The sequence below is a fragment of the Cherax quadricarinatus genome, chromosome 68 (genome assembly GCF_038502225.1).
Source record: "Cherax quadricarinatus isolate ZL_2023a chromosome 68, ASM3850222v1, whole genome shotgun sequence".
Classification (NCBI taxonomy): domain Eukaryota; kingdom Metazoa; phylum Arthropoda; class Malacostraca; order Decapoda; family Parastacidae; genus Cherax; species Cherax quadricarinatus.
In genome coordinates, this window is record NC_091359.1 from 4,292,528 (window position 1) to 4,309,295 (window position 16,768).

Sequence of the window (16,768 nt, forward strand, 5' to 3'; positions counted from 1 at the left end):
AAGAAGGGCAAGACTTCTGACCTTCCAAGAAGGGCAAGACTCTTGACCTTCCAAGAAGGGCAAGACTCTTGACCTTCCAAGAAGGGCAAGACTTCTGACCTTCCAAGAAGGGCAAGACTTCTGACCTTCCAAGAAGGGCAAGACTCTTGACCTTCCAAGAAGGGCAAGACTCTTGACCTTCCAAGAAGGGCAAGACTCTTGACCTTCCAAGAAGGGCAAGACTCTTGACCTTCCAAGAAGGGCAAGACTCTTGACCTTCCAAGAAGGGCAAGACTCTTGACCTTCCAAGAAGGGCAAGACTCTTGACCTTCCAAGAAGGGCAAGAAGGGGCTTCGATGCTGGCGAGAACCTCTTCATCCAAGGAAGTGGAGGTACACACTTGTTTGGATCAAACCTGATTAAGTTCACTTCTCTCCAGGTCTTGCATGGCCTCTACGAATATATTTCTTCCACATGATTGTAATTAGTAATAAAAATAAAAGTATAATGCTAATGAGGGTAATAATGGAGTAGGATGTTGGGCAGAAGCCAGACAAAATATAAAATAAAAAAAGTTTATGTATATCAATGGTATATTTACTAACAAGTATTTTTAGACAAATATGCTGCTTATGGTATTTTATTATTCTCAATAAAACAGAATAATAAAACACCATAAACCGTATATTGTCTTAAAACGAAATTTCATTTAATAAATACTTACCTAAAGGCGGTAAGACAGTAATAAATCCAATAAAAATAATTCTAATATTATTTACGTTACTTTTAATAATTCCCAACAACATTAAGGGGCACTTAAGTTCCCCAGTCTTCCAATAACATTATTTTTTGCATTAAAATCTGAGCTTTGCCCAGATTTTGGGGGGAACTTACGTGCCTCTTAAAGTTCAGCACAGCTGTTATTCTAAGTGTAGTGAGGATATACTCGCCTATTTGTGGTTGAAGGGTTGGGTGACAGCTCCTGGGTGCTCCTTACTTAATGTTGGTTGGTTACTGTGGTTACTACAAGAGTCATTAAGGCACAATATCCACCACCAGTCAGGAATACTTCAATAAAACCTGGGTAAATTCAGTGTATATACAGTGAGAGACACGACCTCTCAGTGTCTTTCCGGTTTCCTCGCACTAACTACCTGACCTCTGCTGGTCAGCACTTGTGGAGGAGTTGGGTGAAAAATGCCTTACCTTTCCTCCTTTCCCCCCTCACCATCCTTCTTAGGTCGTTTCGCCCAGGCATAAATTACTGTTAGTTAACTCCCAGTTATCCCTGCGTATTCCAAAGAATACTATTTATACAATTACAGGTGTATTACCTGGAGAGAGTTCCGGGGGTCAACGCCCCCGCGGCCCGGTCTGTGACCAGGCGTACTTTTTAAGTACAAACAAGTTGCACAAAACTCGTCTAGCGGCAACGATTGTTAAACTCAACACTCAATCCAAACAAACTTCTGAAACAAGCACGAATGACCTTTATCGTGTCAGTGAATTGGCATTATAATCATAGGGGAGCGCTAAACCCGTAGGGATTATACAGCGCCTGTTGGGGGGGAAGGTATTCAGATTCAATTCAGGGAACTGGAGCACAAATCTAGTTCCCTAGATCTATGAATATACGATAGCTTATGTAAGATGTATTTTAATTATTTTGGGTGTAATATCAAACAAATATTTCATATCTATTAAAAAAAAAGAACAGAAATATTATCATATATTGAAAATTACGAGAAAACTTATTACACATTTTGACCTTTTGGGGTTTTTCTGACACTTGAAATATAATAATAATAATAATAATAATAATAATAATAATAATAATAATAATAATAATAATAAGAATAATAATTTACCTAGGGTCCCTGGCTGTAGGAGGTCCTTTTTTTATTAGTTCATGGGCGGGAACGCTAAACCTGTAGGGGGTCATACAGCGCCGGAGGCAATAGAATATATTCAGATTTCGCCCATCTTAACCTAGCGTGTGTACATAAAAAAAAAGACTTATAAAGTATAATACATTTATTCACATCTAACCCACCTGCTGTCCCCACTCACAGTGAACCACCTGCAGCCACTTTAATACACTCTCAAGGCTCTTGATGCATCACAGTTCGTCACAATATAAGAACCAGCTCTAGCATCCTTCTGTGTCACTTCTAACTCTCTGCAAGGTCCACATTTATAATCATTATCTTAATTTTTAAAGGGGTGGACCGGTAAGCCAGCGGAAGGCCTCGATCAGACGACTAAAAGCTCCAGTGTAGGCTCATCATATGCCTAAAACCCGCATCAGGCAACACTTGTCCTGTTTCCTGACAAACCTTACTTAACCTAACCTAAGGTCCACATAGCGTTCACTCTATCTAGGCCTAAGCTACTCTCACTTTTATTTCCCTTTTCCACACCACTTTACAAATGATGATCTTTACATATATACATTTTACATTCACGTATGTTTATACGTAATATTTGCTAATACTAAATATCCAAATAGTTAATTACAATCAACATTACGAAACCTTTGGCAAATATTACTGTACATAATAAAAAGCCTACCTTTATAATAATTAGAAAATATATTCGAACATAATTGTTTATAGTCTCCCATGTTTAACAGACTCCAAATATTGTATAAGTAGCTCCTCAATCTGTTGACATACACATAAATAGCCAAAAAAATACACTTGCTGCCTATCCTGTCAAAATTTATTCAGACACTAGTTTAAAATTCACTCGATATCCTGTGTACATTTATTTCACAAGGACCGAACTGACACACCAACTTTCCCGAGTTTCCTACAGACCCACTATTAAATATATTGCCACAATAATTAAATTATGATTGTGAGATATACATCCAATATCAACAGTCGGTTTGTCAATGGAGTTGTAGTAGAGAGGAACAAACTTCGAACCAGCTTCATTGAGGTGAGAACTTTAGGTAACGTTATAATAAACAGGCATACAAGTGTGGTTGGGTGTGAATTAGACCTTGGCCAATAGGCCTACTACAGTGCTCCACTGTTATTATGCATCTTAGAGTGTATATTATCCACTAAAGTTTAGCTAATAAATGATCAGACGCGGGCGTCGCACGCTGTGTGGCCTGGTGGTGACAGACCTGGCTCCTGTCTGGAAGGTCCGGGAATCAAGACCAGGTAGTAGGATCAACTCCAATTATTACACCAGATCTGTCTAAGGTTTGAGTCTCTTGACCACATGGTAGGCCTTGACAGCGAGGAGGACATCGGTCAACTTGTCAATGGTGGCATCGTGAGCGTCTCTATCGTGCCAGCAGGTGAGCAGTTCGTAGACACGGTCGACGGAGCGGGGATAGTCAGCCTCCAGGTTGTCTACCTGACCTGGTGAGAACCCCATTAGGCGAGCCATGGACCTCCACACAGACCCCAGGTGCTCACTCACAACGAACTTATCCTGCTCGTTGATCTCCCGCTTGCACCTGTACAAAAGTGTTCATGAATTCGCAAATAACCTAGCACTTGGAAGAAGCTTATGACAACGTTTGGGTCCGTCCTGGGTCACTGTGACCTGACGGTGGCTCAAGACGGACCTTTATGGTATGTTATAATTGGTTATTTTTTGACAGGATAATCTAAACCAATTAAACCTAATTAACATAAATGGAGAAATTGCTGGAATCTGTGTGAGAAATCCTAGTAGAACTGAAAAAGATTATCATCTTTAAGGGCGGGTTACTTGTGAATTGTTCCAACCACGGAATTGTGGGTAATTTGTGAATTGTTCCAACTATGGTTTGTATGTTATTTGTGAATCATTCCATCCACGGTTTATGGGTTTGTGAACTGTTCCAACCACGGTATTGCTGGATATTTGTAAATTGTGACTTTTATGTTTCAAATATTCATGTAACTGTGTATGTGCGATACTTTGAAGGCTCGATACTTCTACCTCTCAGACGGGAGTAATGTCTCGACCAGGTTTCTCTATAATAATATTAGCACTGATTATTATTATTATTATTATAAAAAAGAAGCGCTAAGCCACAAGGACTATACAGCGCTGCAATATATATATATTAGCACTGAGGGGTCAGAGCCACATACCTCCTGAGGGCGTCGACCTCTTTCTGGAGAGGCAGGTCCTGGGGGGTGACCCGGGGTCGCTTCCGGGGTACAGCGTTGTGAACAACAGTACCAATATGCACACCTGTACTACCTGTGATGTTGTACACCTGCTGGGCCTGCAACAGGGAACACATGACATGGTCAACATCACGTTAGAAAATAATTTTTTTTTTTTGAGATTTCGTAAGGGTCTACATGTATAGAGAGAAACGTCGGTCGTCTCAGAATGTAGCCTACTCTGAGAGGCGTCTTTGCTTCAGTACTCTGGATAGTATGCTATATGGAACCATTTGTGGCTAAGCAAATGTTATGGTTATTGCAGGGCTCGGTTGGTAGCGCACTCAGCTCACACACCGAGTGTCTGTGGTTCGATCCCAGATACGGGTGGAAACGCTGGGCATGTTTCTCTACACCTGATGCCCCTTTTCATCTAATAATAAGCAGGTACCTGGGTGTTAGCCGTCTGGTGCTCGTCGCATCCTGAGGCAGGATAACAGCTCTTAGCCTGCAAAACTGATTTGTGTAAATAAAAACTATATATAGATCTTAAATGGTATCCCACATGTAAGTAATATAATGGAAATGAGACTAGAATTCGATTCACAGCTGGAGTCCTCACCAGTAGTTTTAGTGTGTTAAGCCTTGTCACATCCATGTGATCTGCATTCTTACTTGTGGGATTCATATTTATATAAGTGAATTATTGATGGCTAGCTGATACCAAAGAATATGAAGGTAAAAGTGAAGATGAACTACTCTGGATGATTATTGACGAAAATGTCAAGAAGTGGAAAATTTAGCAATTTTTCTTGTAAATTTTCCGGTAAGTACTTAGAGACAGACAGACAAACAGGCAGACAGACAGACACACAGATAGACAGACAGACAGACAGACAGACAGACAGACAGACACACCCACACACACACACACACACACACACACACACACACACACACACACACACACACACACACACACACATGTAGTGTACACACAGCATAAGTGTAACATATATATAACCATTCTGTGAAGTCGTTGAAACAGATTGAATCACTCGGTGAAACAGGCATAATATAATTCAATCAAAAAATCACTTACCCGTTGCAAATTTCTTCTTCGTAATTCGTCGAAGTTTTGGTTTGTCTGGGTTCCCATGGGTACAGCGTCTGTTGTTAAGTCTCCCATTATGGGGTCTTATAGATGGTGGTGGTGGTGATGGTAATGCTAAGACGTTGTCGTTAGTAGTATGGTGATGGCAACATGAATGGAACACCGTACTACGAGTTAATTGTACTGGGAAGGCCTTGTTCTCAGTGCCATTATCTGAGGGGAATCAAAATAATAAATGTGCTACAACGCCATTCTTCGCCTCAACATGACCATTTTCTAAGGCTTCATGGGTTGGTAATGGTATAAAATACTGACACAATGGAAAACTAAATACAGAAGCACTGTAATGTGATCCTTTATTAACGACGTTTCGCCCACACAGTGGACTTTATCAAGTCACAAACAGATGTTTACGATTTGATAAAGTCCACTGTGTGGGGCGAAACGTCGTCAATAAAGGATCATATTATACTGCTTGTGTTTACTTTTCCATCGGTTCATGGATTTATGACAAGACATTCTTTGAGTTACTAACTTGGAAAGTAAATCTAATATACCACAAGAAAGTCAAAGTGGGCTTATCCACAAGGGTCACAGGATCTTATCCAGTGGTTCAGTGATAGCTAATGGTGTTAAGTTCCTTTGTAGATGCAAATATGCTTTTTATTTTCGATTAATTGTTAATTTTCGCGAAAGCACGATAGTTATGAAATTTCACATATACACTAAAAATTGTTTTTTAAAGACGATTTATTTGAAATTTTTCAGCATCTGGTGATTTTTAAGCCCCCTCTTCCCCCAGAATGAAATTCTGGCCTAAGCTTTCCTCTATATTGAAATCCTGGCTGCGCTACTGCTGGGTTGTGAGCTACAAGTTACCTACTAGTAGGCACCTACAAGCGGATTTACAAACCTAAATAGCTTACTAATAGCCATAGTCTGACCCATACCTGTCCAAGTCGACATCTCTCGGGGCGACACATCAGACAAGACATGTACTTCTGACACAACACTGCAGTCTATTTAGCTATGCTAGGCAAGGCTTACACATAACACTACAGTAGGTCTATTGACCCATGGCAGGCAGGTCTTACAACACTACAGGAGGTCTACTGGCCCGTGCTAGGTACGGCTTACACATTACAATAGGTCTATTGGCCCATTCTAGGAAGATCTTACACATAACACTACAATAGATCTACTGACTAGGTAGGTCTTACTCATTCCCACTCACTTTCCACTTACATAAACATCTAACGGTATCAATTACGACTTTTCGCATTTTAATAAATCAGCATTCTCTCTCATCGCGTCGTGCAAGAAGACTAATAGTAATGACAACTGTAATAAGAAACGAACTTATAAAAACCTTAATTGTGTTTCTACATAAAAATCTTGTGAAGAGTAAAGGCTGGCACCTACCAGCTTCCTCCAGCCTTGTGTTCTCCCCCTACGACCGGATATGGATATTAATTTACACTAACCTCTCTCTCTCTTTCATCCCGAATATCTCACAACTCTGCCATGTTTAAGGTTCGTATAATGTACTTGTATTTGATGACGGGCTGGATGCAATATAATGTAATGTTTGGTTGTAATGTTATAGTTGAAAATTTACAAGGTGGCATCTGTGTGTATCACATCCTAAAATAATGTTGCCAATAATTAATTTAAAGGAACCCAGCTTAAATATAAACAATTCCTCATTTCCTTCATTTACTTGAATATCATTTTTTATAGTCATGACAAATTAGCTAATAAAACGCTCAAGGTGTTTCCTAGTAAAGTAGATCTCACTTCAAGGTCGTAGAAGGCGAAAAGCACGGTTTACCTCGACTCCTAAAATATCTCGTATATTCTTGCCTCTGTACTCGTTCCACCGATATTACAATATGCTGTTGAGTATATCGCAGCTGCTGTTATACTAGAGGAAGGTACATGAGCTCAGGTGCAAGCAATGAACCCAGAGAAACAGAATTTCTGACACAGACGGGGAGGTATGCTACAGGAACACCACTAACACTGAGAGGATACTGATGATCACTCTCTACACACATGTACACATACTCGCGGGCACGCCCCCTTTACCCCATCTCATTGCCACACGCCCACATCCATGGTGAACCCAGTCTTGGTCACGGGCTGTAACAGTCATGGGCAAGCAGCCTGACAGTGATAGGGATACATTCGCAAAAATGGGCAGGCCCCTTTCCTTTCACTGTCACGTGCTCGCCCACGCCCATAGTGAGCCCAATTTCAAGGGCATGAACACTGGCAAATATGGGCATACGTGTTAACAATCATATGTATGCATGTGCCTACTATCGTGGGCACGTGCACCCACACTCATGGTCATACTCACTTACAGTCATGGATTTGCATGTTTACAATTATGGGCACGTGCCCGTGAAGTCATAAGCACTCACCTATCATACACAAATTAATCATTCGTGAAAATGAGTCATATAGACAAAAACGTTTGGAGGCAGCTCCAATTGCTGTCGATGACACTATCAAACACATTAGGCAGTTTGATTACATCTAAACTAAGGCCACACAGGATGTACATAGGTTATATACACTGAGAGGTGTATGTCTCTCGGTATATATACACTGAGTTAACTTAAACTATTTTAGGTATTAAAGTATATCTTTGATTGGTGGTGAACAGGTGACCTGCAGCCTTAATGACCCTCGTGTAAAAGACAGACTTTAACCCCCCCCCATTAATCAACCTGAAGGATGTTACTGGTTGGTTGGTTAATGGGGTTTGACGCCTATCCACTTGACTAGGCTGCAGGTAGGCTTTTCACCACCAGTTAAGAAAACTCTATTTCCTAAAATAACGTATACACACGGTTTATATATCCTGATGTACTGATAAATGTGGTTTATCCGGTTATAAGTATACATATAGTATATGAATGTATCTTTGGACAAGAAAACCAGGGGAAACTATGGTACATGTATTTATAAGTTCAAAACACGATTAATATTATTATTGTTGCCATACAACAAAGTATAACACCTTAACCTGCTCCATCTTAATGGTAACCTGTAAATAAACAGAATAAACATATAAATGTGTAGTAAACACAAACATAAGGAATGGTAGTAATGGAAAAATCTGGATATTACTACTGAGGCTAGTAGTAATAGTAGTAGTAATAGCAGTAGTACTAGCAGTTACTAGGTAGTAGTAGTGGTAGTAGTACAGTAGTAGTAGTAATAGTTTATTACTACTATTGCTAATAATAAAATTAATGATGCTACAATTATATTTCAAATACGGAAGTATCATTGATTATTATAAGAAAATGAAAGAGAATAGGAAGAAAAAGATGAAGAAGAAGAAGAAGAGGAGGAGGAGGAGGTGGAAAGGATTATTTTAATTATATTAATTATTAATAACCAATTTATATACATGTCAATATGTTTGAGAATTATTCTATTTATGGGGAGGTGTCAGACCCGTAGGGGTCATGTAGCAGCTGGGAAATACGAGGTAAATCTGGTTTGATCTGAGGCAAGGGAGAGGCGCATCCAATTCCTTGGATCAAAAGCTCTTTAGAGGCAAATTGTGTTCTAGTTGGAAACTCATAGAAAACGGTATCAATGCTTAAGATTATCATAGAAGATTGGGATTTGTTTATGGTAAACTTAGATATTTTTCATTCTCGTACGGCAAGAGTGCAGTCTTAAAGAGATGGAGACACTTACCATAGCTACCATATCCATCATCGTGGCCGCCATACCCGCCACTGTGGCCGCCATATCCACTCTCGTATCCGCCACCACCATAGCCGCCACCACCATGTCCGCCACCACCATAGCCGCCACCACCATGTCCGCCACCACCATAGCCGCCACCACCATGTCCACCACCATATCCGCCACCGTGTCCGCACGAACATCCCTTTCCCTTACCACCCTTTCCCTTACCACCCTTTCCCTTTCCTTTGCCGTATCCGCCATCATAACCACCATAGCCACCATACCCGTCGAAGAATAAGGGATGTGGTTCCGCTTCAACTAGTACTGATACTAGCGCCAGCAGCACCACCATTGCCACTACTAGCAGTCTCTGTGGGAAGAGTAAAGTACTAAGTAACGTGGCAGAGGTACACATAAGTATAATTATCATACATGATAAACAAGACACTTGTGCAACATTTGGATATCTTTATTCTGGGAACGTTTCGCCCGCTTCTTCAGTCCAATGCGGAGAAAGGTGGAACATGAGGGGGGAGTTAAGAGATTAGATTTCGTTCGGGTTTTTAAACCAGAAGGGTTAAAATTCAGTGCATCATTGCGAACTGTCTTATTTCCACTGGGGGTCCCTCAGACTTGTACCCCAGGATGCCACCCAAACCAGTGGGCTAACACCCAGGTACCTACTTGCTAGATGTAAGGAAACACGACCAATGTGTGTGTGTACTCACATAGTTGTGGTTGCAGGGGTCGATTCACAGCCCCTGTGTGTGTGTGTGTGTGTGTGTGTGTGTGTGTGTGTGTGTGTGTGTGTGTGTGTGTGTGTGTGTGTGTGTGTGTGTGTGTGTGTGTAGCACTAGTTTCATTATCTAGAATTGAACAAATAAGCAATTAGAAACTAGTTAATGTCAAACCAAGCCATGACCAAAACTAGGGAAAAAATAATTACAAAGTTACATAGGAAAATCAGTTTGTGTATATTTCGTTTGTGTATATTTCACCTGCTCTTGCGAATTCCTTGAATTGTTAAAATCTCTAGTTGGTCGATGCATGCAGGGGATGAGATGAAAAGTTGTAAGCCTTCTCCCTGAAAGCTGGCTGCCTTGGATCAACGTCTAGCGCGAGCTGGGCGCCAAGATATTGGTCCAGTGTGGTGAGAATGGTAAAGCACTGCGTACCTTGTTCCAAGGTTCGTAGGTTCGAGTCTAATTCGGCCAGAGATCAGTGTTTGTGCATATTTCGCCTGCTCTTGCGAATTCCTTGCATATATATATATATATATATATATATATATATATATATATATATATATATATATCATTGTGAGGACAGTACTGGTCAGTGCCACTCAACCTATGAGTGAACATAGTGTTATTAAGACTATTTAGACCCAGTTGTTTAACCAAAATTAACACTAGTAACCCTAGCTTTGTTTTAACATTCGGTTATTATTGCCTTTACTAAATCTTATTACACAATTATAGCAGATCTTTCATATTTTGTGTAATATACTTCGACCTGTAACAGTCGATCAATTTACAGTTATCTATTTACTGCTAGGTAAACATTGGCAGCAGGTGTTAGGACACTTGCCTATACGTATCACCCTGCTCATAATGTGACCCAAAACAGTCGATTAACTTTCAGGTATGACTCAGGAAATCGTAATGACACAATTACAAACAAACTATACTACTGGTGGAGATTGAACTCGTGGCGAGTGAGTCGTAAAACTCCAGGCCAGTGCGTAAGCCACTGTTTAACCCTAGATGAACAATAGCAACAGGTGTTAGACCTTCCTATACGTCACATTTCTCTCAGGATTCGATCACTGGTCCAATTGGTCGTTAACTAGAGATGCTACAACGAGTGAAATATATTTCTGAATATTAAATTGTTAATTATGAAGACGTACTCACCATACTGAGAGTCATGTTGATTCACTGAGAGGTAGGGAGAGACTGATGGATACTGGCATCATCTACGGGTCTTATATGCCTAGAAGTAACGGGAAAGAGGGCCAACACGTCACGGAACTGGAGAGAAAACAATGGTAATGTTACCATAACAACATCTAGCCACTCAAGAGGTTAATTTCACTTACAGCAGCCTCGTCCATGCATAGAAGCCTGGCCACTGATGAGTAAACGAAATGTTTTTTTGGAGAATTGCCCACAGAATGTTTGGTACATTGACACAGATGTTTACCTGGAGTTTACCTGGAGAGAGTTTCGGGGGTCAACGCCCCCGCGGCCCGGTCTGTGACCAGGCCTCCTGGTGGATCAGCGCCTGATCAACCAGGCTGTTGCTGCTGGCTGCACGCAAACCAACGTACGAGCCACAGCCCGGCTGATCAGGAACTGACTTTAGGTGCTTGTCCAGTGCCAGCTTGAAGACTGCCAGGGGTCTGTTGGTAATCCCCCTTATGTGTGCTGGGAGGAAGTTGAACAGTCTCGGGCCCCTGACACTTATTGTATGGTCTCTTAACGTGCTAGTGACACCCCTGCTTTTCATTGGGGGGATGGTGCATCGTCTGCCAAGTCTTTTGCTTTCGTAATGAGTGATTTTCGTGTGCAAGTTCGGTACTAGTCCCTCTAGGATTTTCCAGGTGTATATAATCATGTATCTCTCCCTCCTGCGTTCCAGGGAATACAGGTTTAGAAACCTCAAGCGCTCCCAGTAATTGAGGTGTTTTATCTCCGTTATGCGCGCCGTGAAAGTTCTCTGTACATTTTCTAGGTCGGCAATTTCACCTGCCTTGAAAGGTGCTGTTAGAGTGCAGCAATATTCCAGCCTAGATAGAACAAGTGACCTGAAGAGTGTCATCATGGGCTTGGCCTCCCTAGTTTTGAAGGTTCTCATTATCCATCCTGTCATTTTTCTAGCAGATGCGATTGATACAATGTTATGGTCCTTGAAGGTGAGATCCTCCGACATAATCACTCCCAGGTCTTTGACGTTGGTGTTTCGCTCTATTTCGTGGCCAGAATTTGTTTTGTACTCTGATGAAGATTTAATTTCCTCATGTTTACCATATCTGAGTAATTGAAATTTCTCATCGTTGAACTTCATATTGTTTTCTGCAGCCCACTGAAAGATTTGGTTGATGTCCGCCTGGAGCCTTGCAGTGTCTGCAATGGAAGACACTGTCATGCAGATTAGTTGCATCTGTGTTCATTTACGTAACATAGATGCAAGACAAGCCACTGAGGATGGAAATCTTCAGTTCAAGTACTTTCACACGTCTCCGTGCGTCATCAGGAGCTATGATATGTTGCAAAAGCAGCAACAGAAGAAAGGAATGAAAGTTTTCTCAGAGTAAGTTAGCGTGACTCGACCCCTGCAACCACAATTAGGTGAGTATACACACACACACACACACACACACACACACTAGAGGCATGATAAAGCTCATGGATCAGGAAGACTGACCTAGTAGCGATCAATGAAGAGGCAGGGCCAGGAGCTATGAATCGACCCCTGCAACCACAACTAGGTGAGTACACTAAACTGAGCGGGTATTATCCTGGTCCTAAGACGCATCAGCCATATAATTTTGAAGACATTCAGAAGAAACAGACATATTTTAATAGCGATCATTTAGCGAATGTCGAAATTTGAAGCCTCGTCAACATGACCAACTCTGCGGCGACACTTCAGTGTCAGTCTCCACCGTTGTTGAATTTGGAAGTCAGTTTTATGAAAGCTTGAAGCTCTGCCATTGAGAGTTTTGGAAGTAATTAAGATTTCGTTCGAATTTTTAACCCCGGAGGGTTAGCCACCCAGGATAACCCAAGTCAGTGCGTCGAGGACTGTCTGACTTATTTCAATTGTGGTCGTTAATCTTGTCCCCCAAGATGCTACCCACACCAGTCGACTAACACCCAAGTACCTACTTGCTGCTAGGTGAACAGGGACAACAGGTGCCTTAAGGAAACACGCCCAATATTTCCACCCGTACTGGGGATCGAACCACGGACCTCACTGTGTGAGTTGAGTGCGCTACTAAGCTACGGGACATGGGTTTGATAACTTTGGTCATAAGGCACCTCCACATACCAGTTGTTCCTAGACTCTGCTTCATATTACCGTACACAATCTTTCAAAATTTGAATCCGATCGGATGGGACGTTCTCGAGTTATGAGCGAAACAATATCGAAAAGTGGGAAGAAAAACATAATTCACGTTACCACTTAAGAGGCACCTAATTTCCCCCGTCTTCTAATATCATGTTCATTTTTCCACTATAATCTACCTTGTACATAATTACTATCACATTCGCTTTGTCTGTTTCGTAAGGTAAAGTCCAGGATCTTTCCTTAATTCATGGTATAACTTAACAAATTATTTGTTGATAATTGTGTTGTAGAGCTTCAATTATCATCTGAATTATTAACAGAGTAACTGATTAACTCTCTTATTAGTATCACAAAACTGTATCACAAATTCCAGTGTATAAAAAATGAAAAAAAATATTTAAAATTAAAAACTGTGTGTTTTATTTCCAATAGGTCTATTTTATTACATAATATGGTACGAAAAATTTAAAAGATCCATTGCTGGTATAAAGATGGTATATACATTACATGGGGTCTGCGGGACACTCTTCAAGTGTGTTTAGAAAGACACGTAAGCAAACACTATAACATATTTATTAGAAAACGTTTCGGTCCTGGGACCTTGATCATGGTCCCAGGACCGAAACGTTTTCTAATAAATATGTTATAGTGTTTGCTTAAGTGTCTTTCTAAACCAACTTGTCAGTATTTATTACCAAGGTTTATACCACACTTCAAGTGTACATTTCTACGTGTTTATCACGGATTACAATGTGAAAATCTCGTCCAGCTCCTCAGAGCGGAATGGAAACATAAACACATAAGCAGTTTAATGTGATCCTTTATTGACAACGTTTCGCCCACAGTGGGCTTTTTCAAGTCACAAACAGATCTACCTGGTGTGGAAGGTACGTGAGTATTTATAGTCAGGTTCAGAATGTTGAGGTCAGGTGGAGAATGCTGCATCTGATGATCTACCGGGTGGGGTTATAGAGTCTAAAATCTTGGGTAGCTTGGCAGGGGTATTGGACAAGTTGTGAGCAGACCTTCTGCAGTGTTCTATGTTCTTATGTGGGATAGCGATGAAGAAGTTTCTTGGCAAGTGGTTCAGCTGGGGCGCGTGCCCAAAATACAGCAGGCATTACCCCTCTGAACCGCAACGCTGAAGACACTGGAATAGAAAACTAGCCGTCCTGGGATCCCTAGTTACACTGACGAATCTTTTGCCTGTCTCCTTAAGGAACTTAGATGAACTCTTTCCCCATGGGGGAAGCGTCTATATATACGACGTCAGAGTAAGTCTTGGTAAAGCAGGGGGGGGGGGAGGCAAGCAAGCTGATTGTTATTGTTATAAAAAGAAGCGCTAAACCTACAAGGGTCATACAGCGCAGCAAAAATTAACACTCCTAACTTAACCTTACATAAAAATCCTCTTACATAATGAAGTTTATTTCCAACCAATTTAACCTAGATCAGCTTGGATTAACAGCATTTAATACTAATGGAAGTTAGCCACAATATTTAGTCTCAGGTTAGCGGAAGTCTTGCAACTGTGCTGCTATCACTGAATGTCTGAATGATCAGCCCCATCAACCAGGAAATCCAATCAGGAAGTCCAGTCAGGAAGTCTGATCCTGGACCGGATAGTGCGGGAGGGGAGAGGGAGGGGGGGATGACCCCTGTATCAGCAAGCAGGTAGACAGCAGATATGTAGTAGGTTAGTAGACAGTGATAATCCAGGGAGGTAGTAGGTTAGTAGACAGTGATAATCCAGGGAGGTAGTAGGTTAGTAGACAGTGATAATCCAGGGAGGTAGTAGGTTAGTAGACAGTGATAATCCAGGGAGGTAGTAGGTTAGTAGACAGTGATAATCCAGGGAGGTAGTAGGTTAGTAGACAGTGATAATCCAGGGAGGTAGTAGGTTAGTAGACAGTGATAATCCAGGGAGGTAGTAGGTCAGTAGACAGTAATAATCCAGGGAGGTAGTAGGTTAGTAGACAGTAATAATCCAGGGAGGTAGTAGGTTAGTAGACAGTAATAATCCAGGGAGGTAGTAGGTTAGTAGACAGTGATAATCCAGGGAGGTAGTAGGTTAGTAGACAGTGATAATCCAGGGAGGTAGTAGGTTAGTAGACAGTGATAATCCAGGGAGGTAGTAGGTTAGTAGACAGTGATAATCCAGGGAGGTAGTAGGTCAGTAGACAGTGATAATCCAGGGAGGTAGTAGGTTAGTAGACAGTGATAATCCAGGGAGGTAGTAGGTCAGTAGACAGTGATAATCCAGGGAGGTAGTAGGTTAGTAGACAGTAATAATCCAGGGAGGTAGTAGGTTAGTAGACAGTGATAATCCAGGGAGGTAGTAGGTTAGTAGACAGTGATAATCCAGGGAGGTAGTAGGTTAGTAGACAGTGATAATCCAGGGAGGTAGTAGGTCAGTAGACAGTGATAATCCAGGGAGGTAGTAGGTTAGTAGACAGTGATAATCCAGGGAGGTAGTAGGTTAGTAGACAGTAATAATCCAGGGAGGTAGTAGGTTAGTAGACAGTAATAATCCAGGGAGGTAGTAGGTTAGTAGACAGTGATAATCCAGGGAGGTAGTAGGTTAGTAGACAGTGATAATCCAGGGAGGTAGTAGGTTAATAGACAGTGAAAATCCAGGGAGGTAGTAGGTTAGTAGACAGTGATAATCCAGGGAGGTAGTAGGTCAGTAGACAGTAATAATCCAGGGAGGTAGTAGGTTAGTAGACAGTAATAATCCAGGGAGGTAGTAGGTTAGTAGACAGTGATAATCCAGGGAGGTAGTAGGTTAGTAGACAGTGATAATCCAGGGAGGTAGTAGGTTAGTAGACAGTGATAATCCAGGGAGGTAGTAGGTTAGTAGACAGTGATAATCCAGGGAGGTAGTAGGTTAGTAGACAGTAATAATCCAGGGAGGTAGTAGGTTAGTAGACAGTGATAATCCAGGGAGGTAGTAGGTTAGTAGACAGTGATAATCCAGGGAGGTAGTAGGTCAGTAGACAGTAATAATCCAGGGAGGTAGTAGGTTAGTAGACAGAAATAATCCAGGGAGGTAGTAGGTTAGTAAACAGTGATAATCCAGGGAGGTAGTAGGTTAGTAGACAGTGATAATCCAGGGAGGTAGTAGGTTAGTAGACAGTGATAATCCAGGGAGGTAGTAGGTTAGTAGACAGTAATAATCCAGGGAGGTAGTAGGTTAGTAGACAGTGATAATCCAGGGAGGTAGTAGGTTAGTAGACAGTAATAATCCAGGGAGGTAGTAGGTTAGTAGACAGTAATAATCCAGGGAGGTAGTAGGTTAGTAGACAGTGATAATCCAGGGAGGTAGTAGGTTAGTAGACAGTAATAATCCAGGGAGGTAGTAGGTTAGTAGACAGTAATAATCCAGGGAGGTAGTAGGTTAGTAGACAGTGATAATCCAGGGAGGTAGTAGCTTAGTAGACAGTAATAATCCAGGGAGGTAGTAGGTCAGTAGACAGTAATAATCCAGGGAGGTAGTAGGTTAGTAGACAGTAATAATCCAGGGAGGTAGTAGGTTAGTAGACAGTGATAATCCAGGGAGGTAGTAGGTTAGTAGACAGTGATAATCCAGGGAGGTAGTAGGTTAGTAGACAGTAATAATCCAGGGAGGTAGAAGGTTAGTAGACAGTAATAATCCAGGGAGGTAGTAGGTTAGTAGACAGTGATAATCCAGGGAGGTAGTAGGTTAGTAGACAGTAATAATCCAGGGAAGTAGTAGGTTAGTAGACAGTGATAATCCAGGGAGGTA

General features: G+C 41.4%; 2 protein-coding genes across 6 annotated transcripts; both read right to left on the minus strand.

Moving 5' to 3' along the window:
• Positions 1-929: 929 nt before the first annotated feature.
• imd (immune deficiency) lies at positions 930-7,321 on the minus strand. Of its 5 annotated transcripts, none has more exons than XM_053789748.2 (4): positions 7,300-7,321; positions 5,200-5,424; positions 4,080-4,216; positions 930-3,454 (listed from the first exon to the last, which is right to left on the minus strand). In XM_053789748.2, exons 2-4 carry the CDS (start codon positions 5,284-5,286, stop codon positions 3,190-3,192), a joined length of 489 nt encoding a protein of 162 aa, XP_053645723.2. In that variant the 5' UTR covers positions 5,287-5,424; positions 7,300-7,321; the 3' UTR covers positions 930-3,189. The 5 variants fall into 5 exon arrangements, with proteins under 5 accessions (XP_053645723.2, XP_053645718.2, XP_053645720.2 ...); XM_053789743.2 differs by lacking the exon at positions 7,300-7,321 and adding an exon at positions 7,043-7,257; XM_053789745.2 differs by lacking the exon at positions 7,300-7,321 and adding an exon at positions 7,009-7,257.
• Positions 7,322-8,164: 843 nt separating this feature from the next.
• Positions 8,165-10,958, minus strand: LOC128697821 (holotricin-3-like). The gene is made up of 3 exons (XM_053789749.2): positions 10,842-10,958; positions 8,932-9,295; positions 8,165-8,266 (listed from the first exon to the last, which is right to left on the minus strand). Exons 1-3 carry the CDS (start codon positions 10,854-10,856, stop codon positions 8,256-8,258), a joined length of 390 nt encoding a protein of 129 aa, XP_053645724.2. The 5' UTR covers positions 10,857-10,958; the 3' UTR covers positions 8,165-8,255.
• Between the last annotated feature and the right edge of the window lie 5,810 nt (positions 10,959-16,768).

Bases quoted from the DNA above. Each gene is read 5' to 3' on its own strand.
- imd (XM_053789748.2), bottom strand. From the start codon at position 5,286: ATGGGAGACTTAACAACAGACGCTGTACCCATGGGAACCCAGACAAAC. The intron at 4,217-5,199 runs GTAAGTGATTTT...TCCCTGTTGCAG, and splicing joins GAAGAAGAAATTTGCAACGG to GCCCAGCAGGTGTACAACAT. The intron at 3,455-4,079 runs GTATGTGGCTCT...ACTTTTGTACAG, and splicing joins GAGGTCGACGCCCTCAGGAG to GTGCAAGCGGGAGATCAACG.